The sequence below is a fragment of the Pan paniscus genome, chromosome 2 (assembly GCF_029289425.2).
Source record: "Pan paniscus chromosome 2, NHGRI_mPanPan1-v2.0_pri, whole genome shotgun sequence".
Classification (NCBI taxonomy): domain Eukaryota; kingdom Metazoa; phylum Chordata; class Mammalia; order Primates; family Hominidae; genus Pan; species Pan paniscus.
Window position 1 is genome coordinate 178,782,436 of NC_085926.1, and position 14,112 is coordinate 178,796,547.

Consider the following 14,112-nt stretch of genomic DNA (forward strand, 5'->3'; position numbering starts at 1 on the left):
AGAAAGCCAGTCATAAAACAACACATATTCTGCAATTTCATTTATATTAAATATCTAGACTAGGCCAATCTATATAGGTAGAAAACAGGATAGTGATTTCCTAGGGCCTGGGGAGCTGGGGTTAAATCTAGAGTGAACGCTAACAGGTATGGGGTTATTTTTGCAGTGATGAAAATGTTCTAAAATTGACTGTGGTGATGGTTGCACAAATCTGTGAATATACTAAAAACTACTGAATTGTACATTATAAATGGGAGAATTATATCTGAAGAAAACTTTTTAAGAAAGCAAATAGGACATTATAATTCTGAAGGATCATAATGAGATACAATATAGAGTGTTAGCATAAGGTGCCCTTAATAAATGGTGGCTATTACTCATTGATGGGCATTTAGTTGTTTACATTTTTCTCATGATGATCAACACTTTAAAAAGAACATCCCAGCCCAGTGTGGGATGGCCAAGAGTTCAAGGTTACAGTGAGCTATGATTGTGCCACTGCACTTCAGCCTTGGCGATAGAGATCCTGTCTTAAAAAAAAAAAAAAAAAAAAATAGGCCGGGAGTGAATAAATAGGCTGGGCACGGTGGCTCATGCCTGTAATCCCGAGGCAGGCAGATCATGAGGTCAGGAGTTCCAGACCAGCCTGGCCAACATGGTGAAACCCCATCTCTACTAAAAACACAAAAAAATTAGCTGGGTGTGGTGGTGCGAGCCTGTAATCCCAACTACTCCGGAGGCTGAGGCAGGAGAATCACTTGAACCAGCAGGCGGAGGTTGCAGTGAGCTGAGATCTCACCACTGCACTCCAGCCTGGGCGATAGAGCGAGACTGTCTAAAAAAATAATAATAAATAAAATAAAATAAAATAAATATTGTAGTCCTAGCTACTCGGGAGGCTGAGGTGGCAGCATCACCTGAGCCTGGGAAGTCCAGGCTGCCACGTAATCACTCCACTGCACTCCATCTTGGGTAACAGAGTGAGACCCTGTCTCTAAATAAATAAATAAATAAATAGAATATCCTGTACATAACAACAGTGAGCACTTTCACAGCCCTCATTTTTTCCCAGAATCTTCAGAGATGCAGACGTGCTCATAAAATGTTGTGTACATTTTATTTTTTTAGAATCTGAAAAACTGGGTCGGTGGGCGTTTCATGGGAAGTATAGAATGTTAGCAAAGTATCCTTTCTTAAGTTTTTCTGCGAAAACGGTAATAATGTAAGTGTAACAAGGGGCACTTATAGTATTATTTTCCAAAGCCCTTGCTTAGGGAAGGAGCTTCAGTATTAAGTTGTTAAAATCCATACCCAAAGTATTTGTTATGCTTACAAAACTGGAGGTGGTTCTGCTTTGATCCTATTTGCGGAAATTTGCATGCATTTAGCAGAGGAAAACGTGGTCTCCTGCTCTATTAAGTTTGTCTGACTACTTTTAATAAGGCGAATTCACCTAAACTCTGTTCTAGGGTGTGAACACAATTACTTGCCCTGAAAATACTCAGTTTGACTTTTAAATAGCTAAAGTGGTAACAGGTGGGGAGAGGGCTAGGCCAAATTGTTTGAGGGAATGTGGAACTGTGGAATTTGAGTCAAGAGAAGGCCCAACTTTTTTTAAAAAAAGAGCGGGGCGAAATAACTTGGGGCACAATAGTATGTCTATTTTGTAGGCATCCCTCTTCCCCAGGGCAACTGGAGCCCAAAAAGTGGGTGAGAAAGCCATTCCAGGGCAGCCAGCACTTCCAGAAGTTTAAGGTCAGGATGCCGGAGCTCAGGGGAATGCCGATGCGCCGGGCAGGCTGTGCCTGGGAAGTTCATTCTGTGGCAGCTGGAGGCACTACTCGGCCGCCGCGGTGCGAACTGCGTGCACTGTGGGGCGGGGACCTAGGGGCGGGTCAACAAAGGTCGGGCGATTGTGTCTGGAGGCAAATCCGACGTAGACGGCGGCAGGCGGAGCCCAAAGCCAGTGATGCAGGGTGCGCAGGGATCCCACCTCGAGAGTCGGGGCGGCACGTTGGGACCCCAGGGGTGAAGGGCGGGGGATCCCAATCCCAGCCCTGTTTTCCCCTCCCCTTTCCCCGCCTCCTTCTCGCCCCTCCCCCCTCCTCCCCTCTGGTTGGAAAGTTTCTAGAATCTCTTCCCAGCGGCCTTTGCGGTTCCAACATGGCGGAGCTGACGGTGGAGGTTCGCGGCTCTAACGGGGCTTTCTACAAGGTACTGACCGTTTTGCCACTTTGTCGAGTGTTCTGGGTGCTGGAGCGCGTTTGAGGGCGGGTTGGTGGTCCCAGAGAGTGAGGTTTGGGGTCGGAAAGGCAGCCAGGCCAAAGCTCGAGGCCGCTGGATTCCTTGCTTCTCCCCCCTCCACCCGCGGTTTAACGGTCTCGGGGGCCGGGGCTCCGTTATGTTTTGAAACAACACGTCGGACACCTCTTGCATTTTCCTAGTTATGAACCCTCTTGGTTGCTAGTACGGTTCTTGGCGGGCCGGTGGGAAGCAACTGAGTGGCTGCTGGGCGGCGGGAGCTCCTTCGGAGCAGGCCCGAGCTCTGGGAGGTGGGGGAGTCGTGAAAGGAGGCGGTGGGATTGTGTGGTCTCCCCCGCTCCCCCGCCCCTCGAACTGGGCCGGGCGGGAGCTCCTCAGCCCGCTCCTCCGACCCCTCCCCACCCCTTGGGGCGGGTGTATCGCTGAATCTTTGGAATTCACCCTTGTATTTGAGTTTTGGGCCAACAAATCTTTAGTGTCTGAGGAGAATGGGGGTACTGGATTGAGGGTTAGGATCAAATACAGAAAAGCAGAAAACCTTGAATTGTGGCGGGTTGGAATATTTTTGCGGCCTGGGAAATTGGGCGGCGCCTTAGCCCCTCTATTACGGAAGAAAAGGAGAGTTGTGAGCTTTAAAGTAAGATTTAAAATGCGAAATGGATCAGGGAGATAGGTGGAGAGGTGACTAATTCCTTTATATCACTGCCCCTGTTTTTGGAGGGAGGTTTTGTTTTGTTTTGTTTTGTTTTGTTTTTTCTCCCACGAGGTTTTTTGTTTGTTTGCTTGGGAGGAAGGACATCCATTACTATGGAATCGGGGCTGAAAAACGTAAGAGGAATAGAGTAGAGGAATTTGGTGGGGCATTCAGCGTTCACATATCTGAAAATGAAATCCTGATAGTTGATTTTTTGCCACTATAGCGTTCTTTTCTCCTTATTTTCCCGAAATACGCCAGGCTGTTAGAAGATCAATACAGAATCTCCCCAGCTGTTGTCTGTCAGTCAATCTCACTAAGCCAGCATCTCAAATGTTTGAGAGTCTTGGCTATTTTTATGAAGGGCCTTCTTCTAATACATGAGTATTGTGCATATGCAAAGTGAATTCTCACAGGTTTTCATTTCAGCGTACCTTTTATCCTATGGGTTTTTATTTTATTTGGCCACGATTTTCTATTTTCAGCATTTTGATTTTCCTTTCTTAGTTTACTGATTAGCTCTGTGGATTTGGTTTAACTGTCACGTGGTACTAGCATAATGGGGAATCACAGCGTATAAAGGATCCCCCTAAGCTTTTTGCAAGTTTAAATCTCCTTAGGTGGTAAACTTAAAGTAGGAACAGTGCCTGTTGGAAATGAGACTTTATGTTAATGCGTGAGCAGTTAACATTGACGTTCTCGGTTTAAGACTTGATGTCAGACCAATGACCTAGGTGAAATTTGAGTACATAGTTAATTGACTTTTGTTGTTATTGAAACCTGGTGGTTGCTTTGCCTGGACTACTGCAGATACAGTTCGCTGGGTAAGACGGCGAAAAGAATAGACTTATCTATGTTTTTCCTATCAAGTGTAGATAAGTCGTTTTGCATCACCCCCCACCCCTTTCCCGAAAAGTTTTAAATTCTCACTATTTGGCCCTATAGTTCTTGTATAAGGGAGGTATGCATTTTTTCTTGCATATTGGAAAAAATAAAGTGATTATTTTGCTTTAATTCATGGTTCTGCATCATGCATGTGGTAGACAACTATTTTTAGCAAAGTATATTTGTCAATAGCCTGCTATGCAAGATATTTTTTCCTTTTTTTAATAAGGTGAAGGTAATTTTAGTAAAGATTGTTTGCAGTTTACTTTGGTTTCTCACGGTATTTTTTTTTTCCAGTCAATTCACAATGAATCAAATGTCCCCATTTTGGAACTCTGAAGTATTTATAATTGATCTCTATACATATCTACAATCTACTGCTTGTTTCTACTTAGACTTTGACTCCATTACTCATTTTGCCTCACAAAGTGAGTTGGTACTTTGACAAAGGTTGGAAAGGACACTAGCCACCTGTGTGTGCACTGAAATCATGTACGCTTGAACATTTGGAATTTTATGTCCAGCCATAATCCACTTGCATATGCACTTTGTGGAAACTGTGGTCTTCAGAACTCTGGAAGAATGAGAATGGCGGAGTGGAAAAGAGTCCTGGATTTGAAGTAAACAGATGAGAATTCTAGGTCTGTACTTCACCTTACCATTATCTAACAATGGACCCCTGAACAAATCTCTCTGTCTAACATGAGGGGCTTGAAGTAGTTCTGTGATCCTCAGTATATTTTTATCCTATTAAACTGCTGACTTGAAAACCATTGGCTTATTGCACAGAAATTTATTGCTTTTTATTCATTAGAATGTAAAAGTTAATGTTAATTTACACACAGTAAAATAAGCCTTTTTTGGTGTACGGTTATGAATCTTGATAAATGCTGACAATTATCAAGATTAACTGTCACCTTAACTGTGGTGGTGTCAGCATTTATCAAGATTCATAGCCCCCAAATTTCCGTCATGCCCTTTTCAGTCAACCATTCCTCAACCCCAGCTTCTAGAGTGTTTTCTGTCCCCATAGTTTTTCTTATTCAGAACGTTACGTGTATAGAATCGTACACTATATTGTGTAGTGTTTTGAGTCCGGCTTCCATTTAGCGTAGAAGCAATTTAATTTTAATCAGTTTTTTTCCAATTTAGAAGATAATACATGGTCACTGAGGGAATTTTGGAACTCAGCAAAAACTAGAAGTTGCCTTGAGATGAGAGCTGTTAACATTTTAGTGTATTTCTTTGGTTTTTTGTGGTGATTTTTCAATGTACAGGTGATCTGAATTTCCCCTTTTCCCCCTCCTCTTACCCCGTATAGGCAGAAGACACACATTTGGCCGTAAGTGTGAATTGCCATTGATGAGTTTCAAAGTCAGTTATCATGCCTTGAGGCAGTACTCTGTAGACTTTGATTAAAGTTTTTGTAGTAGAACTGAAACTTCATTTCACAAATTAATTGGAACCAGTGAAACGCTGAAGATCTGAATATTTTACCTAAAATTAGGGTAGCCTTTAAAAAATAGTATGTACACAAATGGTGGCGTGCTAAATACATTGTTCTGCATTTAACAGTGGCTCTATAGTTAGAGATATTAGAAACTTGATTTGTGCATGTTCGTAGCCCTATAAATCTGCGGGGATGAGAGAGAATGGGAAGATGTTAATTAAGCATTTGTTGGTGGGCTATGCTGTTATATAAAATAACATTATAGGCTTTGTACTTTTGTACTTCTCATACCTAAAGTAGCATCTTAGGTTTTATACTACTGGACATTTAAGGTGTCTTGAAAAAGAAAGTTTTAATGAGGTAGAATGTATATTCTATAAAACTAACCTTTTTTAAGTGTACAGTTGAATGACAGTATATTTACAGAGTTGTGTAACCACCGCCGCAGTCTTCCTTCGGAACATTCCATTACCCCACAGAAACCTCCGGCTCATTTGCATCATTAAAGTGCTTTTTAACTGATGTATAAATATATATTAGTCTTTGTAATAGCATTGCAATTTGTATGGCCTTGGGCTGAGTATAATTTCATTTTATTTTTATTTTTTGAGACAGAATCTTGCTCTTTTGCCCAGGTGGGAGTGCAGTGGTGCGATCTCGGCTCACTGCAACCTCCACCTCCCAGGTTCAGGTGATTCTCCTGCCTCAGCCTCCCAGGTAGCTGGGACAACAGGCATGTGCTAACATGGCTGGCTAATTTTTGTATTTTTAGTAGAGACGTGGTTTTACTCTGTAGGCCAGGCTGGCCTCGAACTCCTGACGTCAAATGATCGCCCTCCTCGGCCTCCCAAAGTGCTGGGATTACAGGTGTGAGCCACCACGCCCGACCATGAGTATAATTTTAAATAGAAGTTGGAAGTAAGTCACTCAGTTTCTGGCTCATAGGAAAGTTTCCATGATGTTCCAAGGGAACCTGTAAGCTCTGAGATTTCAATCACTTTCTGCAGAAGGTAGAGTTACTTTTTTTTTGTTTTCTTGAGACGGAGTCTTGCTCTGTCACCAGGCTGGAGTGCAGTGGTGCAATCTTGGCTGGCTGCAACCTCTCACTCAGTGGTTCAAGCGATTCTCCTGCCTCAGCCTCCTGAGTAGCTGGTATTTCAGGGACGCACCACCACGCCCAGCTAATTTTTTGTATTTTTAGTAGAGACGGAGTTTCACCATGTTGGCCAGGATGTTCTCGATCTCCAGGATGGTCTCCATCCATCCGCCTCGGCGTCCCAAGGTGCTGGGAATACAGGCGTGAGCCACCGCGCCTGGCCAGAGTTAATTACTTTTAGAGCTGTCTGCTTCAACCGTGTAACTGTCTACAAAACAAATCTCAAAGTACTATATTTCTATAATTCCCTGTTTAGCTTGATTTAATATTAAGTGGAATTTGAGCGTAATCTAAATTATGCAGTAGATATATTAATAATGATGACCAATAGAATTATAGTAAAAAGTTGCGTTCAGAGGGTATGCTGACTTTTCAAGGTTAGTACAGAGTCTTGTTAGTTGGTTTCATTGTGGAGATTTGTAATTGAAAAAACGATAATTGTCTTAATATTAGGCCACCCTGTTAATTTAAAAATACATAGTTCCAGATACTTTAAAATGGTTGTTTTGCATATTTAAAAAGATAATTTTCATTAAAATGCTAAGGAATGAAGATTTAACTGGATGTCAAAATAAATGATCACAACAGCTTTTATTTTCATTCACAGATAGTTGCAAAACGTGGAGGGGAAGGAAGGCTGGGATTTTCTACTCTATCTTGCTGATGGTGATCACAGTTATTAAAAAGTCAACTTAGGCCGGGCGCCGTGGCTCACGCCTGTAATCCCAGCACTTTGTGGGGCTGAGGTGGGTGGATCACGAGGTCAGGAGTTCGAGACCAGCCTGGCCAACATAGAGAAACCCCATCTCTACTAAAAATACAAAAATTAGCCAGGTGTGGTGGCACACGCCTGTAGTCCCAGCTACTTGGGAAGCTGAGGTGGGAGAATCGCTTGAACCGGGGAGGCAGAGGTTGCAGTGAGCCGAGATCATGCCATTGCACTCCAGCCTGGGTGACAGAGTGAGACTCTGTCTCAAAAAAAAAAAAAAAAAAAAAAAGTCAATTTAAATGCATATATTTCTTGTAAAGTTTTGTGTTTTGTATTAGAAGAGCAACACATAATTACGAAAAATATGAAAGCAGAAAAGCACATCTTATCTATCTAGAGAGATACTGTCAAGGCCCTGGCTTTAAATACTTCCAGAAAACATTATTTTTCCGTATTTTTACTTTTATGTACCTGTTATTTTCTATGTCAGATATTTGTGTGCCTTCTGTAAGATAATAGTTTAAGATGAGAGCCTGTTCTTTACTAGATTATGTATTAAGCTTCTATATGTATTTCCTGATTTTCTTTTCCCAAGAACTCTGTGAGGTTGGTTTTATTTTTTTATTTTTTATTTTTTAGTAGAGATGGGGTCTTGCTATTTAGATCAGGCTGGTCTCAAACTCCTGGTCTCAAGCAATACTCCCATCTGGGCCTCCCAGAGTGCTGGGATTACAGGCATGAACCACTGAGTCTGGCCAGCATTAGGGATTTTTCAAAGTAACTTTTAGGATAGTGAGCTTACATTTTCATTAGGAGGAAAAGGGCAGACACTTTGCTGGATTATCACTCTGGGTAAGTTCTCTATCACAGTGTTTAAGGTTGTCAAATTAGCTTTTTTGTAGTGGGAAGAGCAATATGCATTCATTCCATGATTGACCCCTAATTCTTGTAATAGTCTTTAACTGGCAGGATCATCCAGGTAAACTCCTTGGTTTTTTCATATGCAGTATGAAGCAGTTGTATTTCCTTTAACCTATTTATAAGTTGTGAAATCTTCGCTAGTTTCTGTTGATGGCAGTCCCATCTACCTCTAGTAACTGTAACTAATTTTCATTGAGTACCCAGACTACTTACCAGACTTTGTAGGTGCCTTACTCGAATTTCCCATTTAATCCTTTCAACCACAGTGAAGTAGATAACTCCACTATTTGAGAATACTGAGGCTAAGTGAATCCAGGTCTGTAAAGTTAGATGCTGATTCAAGATTCAGACTCTGAAGTTTGACGCCACAGAACCAATTTCTTTAACCATTATGGTGCAATATTTTTTGAAGTACAAATGTTTTGCCACATTATTACTAATTTTGAATTGTTACTAATATGAGGAGAATTATGAGGAATAAATTGGGAGATTCCCAGAGAAATGATTTGAGCTATGCCTTTGCTTTAGACAAATCTGCTTTCTAATATAGTAGCCACCAGCCATGGAGCTGAAATGTACTAGTCTGAATTGAGATATGCTTTAAATGTAAAATACAAATTGGGTTTCAAAGCCTTAGAATTAAAAAAAAAAAAAAGTGAAACACCTCAATTTTTTTTTTTTTTTTTTTGAGCCAGAGTCTTGCTCTGTTGCCCAGGCTGGAGTGCAGTGGCACTATCTCGGGTCATTGCAACTTCCGCCTCCTGGGTTCATGTGATTCTCATGCCTGAGCCACCCGAGTAGCTGGGATTATAGCTGTGTGCCTCCACGCCCAGGCAATTTTTGTATTTTTAGTAGAGACAGGGTTTCACCATGTTGGCCAGGCTGGTTTCGAACTCCTGACCTCAAATGTTCCACCTGGCTCAGCCTCCCAAAGTGCTGGGATTACAGGCGTGAGCCACTGCGCCGGGCCAATAATTTTTTACATTGATTACATGTTGGATAATATTTTAGGTATATTAGGTTAAATAATATTGAAATTAATATTACCTATTTCTTTTCATGCATTTTGTTTTATTTTGAGATGGAGTCTTGCTCTGTTGCCCAGACTGGAGTGCAGTGGCGCAATCTCAGCTCACTGCAACCTCTGCCTCCCGGGTTCAAGCAATTCTCCCGTCTCAGCCTCCTGAATAGCTGGGACTAAAGGTGTCAGCCACCACGCCCGGCTGATTTTTGTATTAGAGATGGGGTTTCACCATATTGGCCAGGCTGGTCCCAAACTGCTGACCTTATGATCTTCCTGCCTCAGCCTCCCAAAGTGCTGGGATTACAGGCATGAGCCACTACCTCCTTCTTTTAATCAAGATAATTTATGCTATCAGTGTATTTAACTTGCCTGCCATTCTCTATCTTCAGCGTTTTTTGCTGTCTATTTTGGGAAGATGAACAGAGGTCTCCATTAGTAAAATAGCTGATGAAGTTTATTATTGTTGGCAAAGGGATGCGCTCCCGTGTTGAGATTTCTTCAGATCAGGAGCCTCAGAGGCTCCTGAATTCCTTTCTTAATCTACATAATTAATCATAGGTAGCTGTTTTTGGTTCCCTTTTCATATAACCTTTTTGTTTTTACAGTTTTTCAGGTTATTTTCAAGTCTTAAATTTTGTTGATATATGTACTTAGTTCATAGTAAGCCCTCAGTGTATATTTGTTGAATGATGTGTAATCTTAGTAACTGCTAACTTCATCATTTCTGATTTTGGTTCAAACTGAATTTAAATGATTTTTTTAAAGAAGTTTTGATCTTGGTCAAGTTCAGATACTGTCACAAAACTTTATGCATGCATAGAGGGAACTGTATAGAACTTAAACTCTGCAACGAGAAAGTCAGAATAGTTTTGTTCTTTTTTTTTTTTTTTTTTTTAGTCTAGCTCTGTTGCCCAGGTTGGAGTGCAGTGGCGCAATCTTGGCTCACTGCAACCTCTGCCTCTTAGGATCAAGCGATTGTTGTGCCTCAGTAATTATTGTAGCTGAGATTACAGCCATGCACCACCACGCCCGGCAAATTTTGTATTTTTAGTAGAGATGGCGATTTGCCGTGTTGACTAGGCTGACCTTGAGCTCCTGATCTCAGGTGATCTGCCTGCCTCAGCCTCCCAAAGTGCTAGGATTACAGGTGTGAGCCACCATGCCCGGCCCAGAATAGTTTTGGGTGGCCATTTGGAACTGTTAACTTATTCCATTTCAAAGAGAACTGTTAGATAATACATACAAATGGGTGAACCTAACAAGCCAAGAACATTACTGGTATGTGAACAGTAGTAGTAGACACTTGTGTATTCTTAAAGAAATCTTCACATCCTCATTGTCCTTTTTCTTTTTTCAAACTCAGAACAGTTACATGCTCAATACTAATGAATGCTGAATGCTTGCCTTGAATAATTTTTTTTCTTATTAGAGCTTACTCCATAATTGGCTGGGCGCGCTGGCTCTTGACTGTAATCCCAGCACTTTGGGAGGCTGAGGCGGGTGGATCACTTGAGGGCAGGAGTTCGAGACCAGCCCGGCCAACATGGTGAAACCATCTCCACTAAAAACACAAAAATTAGCAGGGCATGGTGGCTGGTGCCTGTAATCCCAGCTATTCTGGAGGCTGAGGCAGGAGAATCCCTTGAACTCAGGGTGGGGGTGTGTGTGGAGGTTGCAATGAGCCAAGATCACGCCACTGCACTCCAGCCTGGGCAACAGAAACTCCATCTAAAAAAAAAAAAAAAAAAAAAAACTTGTAATAATTATTGTAATGTATAATGTAATTGGTAAATTTGCAGACTTTTTGAATTTGTGGAACAAGTATCTAGTGATTTGGAATAATTTTACTTTGTAGATTTAGTTGCGTAGATCTTTTTAAAAAGGATATTGTTTGAAGTTAAGACTTTTTTTGATTGCAGTAGCAGCCTTGACTATTTGGTACTTGTTGGAATCAAATTACAACTTAGATCTTTTAGTTGTTGTAAGCTTCTTATAAGTTTATATCTTATAAATTTGAGATCCCTAGAGATGGAAAAATTAGAAGTGGGGAGTGGTGATGCACATACGTGCTGTATGGAAAACGTGTTGGCTGACAATAAGATATATTCTAATTCTTAAAAGTATACGTTTACATAGACACATGTATAATTTTACACACACGTAAGTATGATATAAAAACTTAGTCTGTTGTATTTTTTTTTCCCCTGGTTGCTCTTCACCACCTGGGTCTCTCACCTCCGCCTCCATATTAGGTAACCTTTGTTTGTAGCACATATACGTGGTTCCATATATTTCACTATGCTCGTAGAATTGTATATAGGTACGCATTCAGTTACAAGTATAGGGTTTTTCAGTATTACTGTATAAAAATAGGATCATCCACATCTTAACTATTTTCATGTGGAGTATGATTTATTTTTTAAGGTTATATAATCATAAGAATGTATTAAATTCAGCCATTCCCCAGTTAATAGACATACACTTTGTTTTCAGTTTTTTGTCGCTCCACATAACTATTTCCATTGGATAGATATCAAAGAATGGGATAGCTTGGTGAAAGGGAACCTTTAAAAAAACAAAAAACTGTAATAAATGTTGAAAGATTGCTTTCCAAAAAGGCTTCTGATGCTTCCTGTGTTCTCCATCAATAATAAATGGCAGCTTTTTCTTTTTATCTGTGCCAGAAATTGGCTTTATGATCTTTAATTTTTGCCAGTCTGTTGGATGTAAAGGGATATCTCATTGGAACTTGATCCCAGTTGTGAATTTTAATGTTTGTTTGCCATTTGAACTTGTTCTTTTAAGACTTACCTTTGTTTGCCATTTGATTTTGTTTTTCTAAGAATTGCCTGTCTTTTGCCCATTTTTTTGTTGGGGTGTCCTTTGTCAGTTTTGAAAATCTTTCTGTATTACGGATAGTAAGCCTCTGACCTGATGTAAGAGTGTCCACTCTCCCACCTATTTATTTAGGTTATTAATTTTGAGATAGGATCTCAAAATAAATAATACTGTGTCACCCAGGTTGCAGTGCAGTGATAGGATCATGGCTCATTGCAGTCTTGACCTTCCAGGTTCAAGCGATCCTCCTGCCTCAGCCTCTGGAGTATCTGAGACTACAGACATGTGCCACCATGCCCAGCTAACTTAAAAAAATTTTCTGTAGAGATGGGTCTTGTTATGTTGCCCAGGCTGGCCTCCAACTCTTGGACTCAAGTGATCTTCCTGCCTCGGCCTCCCAAAGTGCTGGGATTACAGGTGTGAGCCACACTGTGCCCTGCCTCCCCATCCTTTTAACTTCTTTTCTTATATTGCTGGTCATAGTGAGATTTTAGTTTTTAACATAATTTTTTTTTTCCATTAAGGCTTCTGGGTTTCCAGTCCTGGTTAAGACAGTCTGTGCCCAGATTATACATACAATTTCTTAGGTTACTTTGGAGTTTTATTTTTACATTTAAATAGTACGTTAATATTTTTGCATATTTGTATGTATAGGCAGTTATGCTAGTGCCATGTATTAATCATCTCTGTTTGAAAGTTGTTTTTCTTGCATGTGTGTCTCTCCTTAGCTGGATCTCCCTCACTTCTAGGATTGGGATGAGAGGTTGATGCTCAGCATCCTGGAGGGCTGGATCCCATTCCAGATTGATAGACCCTCCTGAGAATTACTCCAAAGAGTCTGGGGTGTCCTGGGAATACCATACAGAGATCTCGAGAAGGGAACATTGTGATTTGCTTTTTGGCAAATAAGGCCAGTTAGGGATCTTATTTTCCTTACATTACTGTCTTGGATCCTCTCTTGTTATACACAGTAAGTAGTGGGATCTGAGACCTTACAGTGAAACCACTGTATTGTAGTGCCTTCATTTAGTGAGGCTTTTTTTTTTCCTTGCCCTGATAAGGAGCCCTTTATATAATCTGTTAACTATGTAGACAGTCCAGAAACTTTATTATGAATCTTTTAAATTACTTTACTTATCATAAAAGCTCCAGGAAGATTTACCATGGTAGTTGTGGGGAGGGAGTAGCTTTAAGTACTCCTAGCACATCTTTGAGTGTCAGGGAGTACCCCAGTTTAAGAATCTTCACCTCCTTTATTTTGCAAATAGAGAAATTGTTGTTGTTTTAGGAGACCGGTCTGTTGATCTGTCTCCCTATGTTGCCCAGGCTGGCTGGCCTCGAACTACTAGGCTCAAGTGATCTTCCCCGCTCAGTCTCCTGAGTGGGTTGGGATTACAGACCCTCGGGCATCCTTCTTGAGAACTTTAAAGTTGCCTAGATAACAATGATCACCCAGATCTGGGAGACAAGTCAGACTTTTGCAGCTTGAGTTTCTTTTTTTTTTTTGAGACAGAGTCTTGCTCTGTCGCCCAGGCTGGAGTGCAGTGGTGTGGTCTTGGCCCACTGAAACCTCTGCCTCTCGGGTTCAAGTGATTCTCCTCCCTCAGGCTCCCAGGTAGCTGGGACTTAAGGTGTGTACCACCATGCCCAGCTAATTTTTGCATTTTTAGTAGAGATAGGGTTTCGCCATGTTGGCCTCGAACTCCTGACCTCAGGTGATCTGCCTGCCTCGACCTCCCAAAGTGCTGGGATTACAGGTGTGAGCTGTCGTGCCCAGCCTTCAGCCCGAGTTTCTTATCTTAACTATAAGGCACAGAAACACAGTTTCTCAGTTCTCCTGGTGATGGCACATAGGTCGTAGTACCATTCTAGATATATGTGAGAGAAGTTAATTCATTACACACAGCGGATGCCTTATTGCATCGGGCTGTATTCTCCTAGAATCCTGGTTAAAAAAGATTGTTTGCTGTGTTCAGTTTTCTCTTTCATTTTGAAAATCCTGTTAAATGGATCATGCTGTGTAGGGTGCAGAGCAGGACAACAGATGAGATTCTGACTGTGGACGTGTTGATTTTAGGTGTCAGTAAACTATGGGTGGAGATATCTGAATAGTTGGAAGTTGGGTTTAGAATCAACAGAATAGATTGTTTTTCCATATATAGATTTGGGAAAT

The 14,112-nt window shown here is 41.2% G+C and overlaps 1 protein-coding gene across 6 annotated transcripts in view; it reads left to right on the top strand.

Annotated features, from left to right (window-relative positions):
• Window positions 1-770: 770 nt before the first annotated feature.
• The window catches only part of FXR1 (FMR1 autosomal homolog 1), a 65,277-nt gene continuing 51,935 nt past the window's right edge, over window positions 771-14,112 (top strand). For 5 of the 6 annotated variants that reach the window (XM_008957350.4, XM_063602613.1, XM_008957353.4 and 2 more), the window contains exon 1: window positions 1,822-2,214. In XM_008957350.4, the coding sequence (XP_008955598.1) occupies window positions 2,164-2,214 (51 nt within the window). In that variant the 5' untranslated portion in view covers window positions 1,822-2,163. Of the gene's footprint in view, window positions 2,215-14,112 lie in introns of all 6 variants that reach the window. The other variant, XM_003831978.7, reaches the window with a different exon arrangement.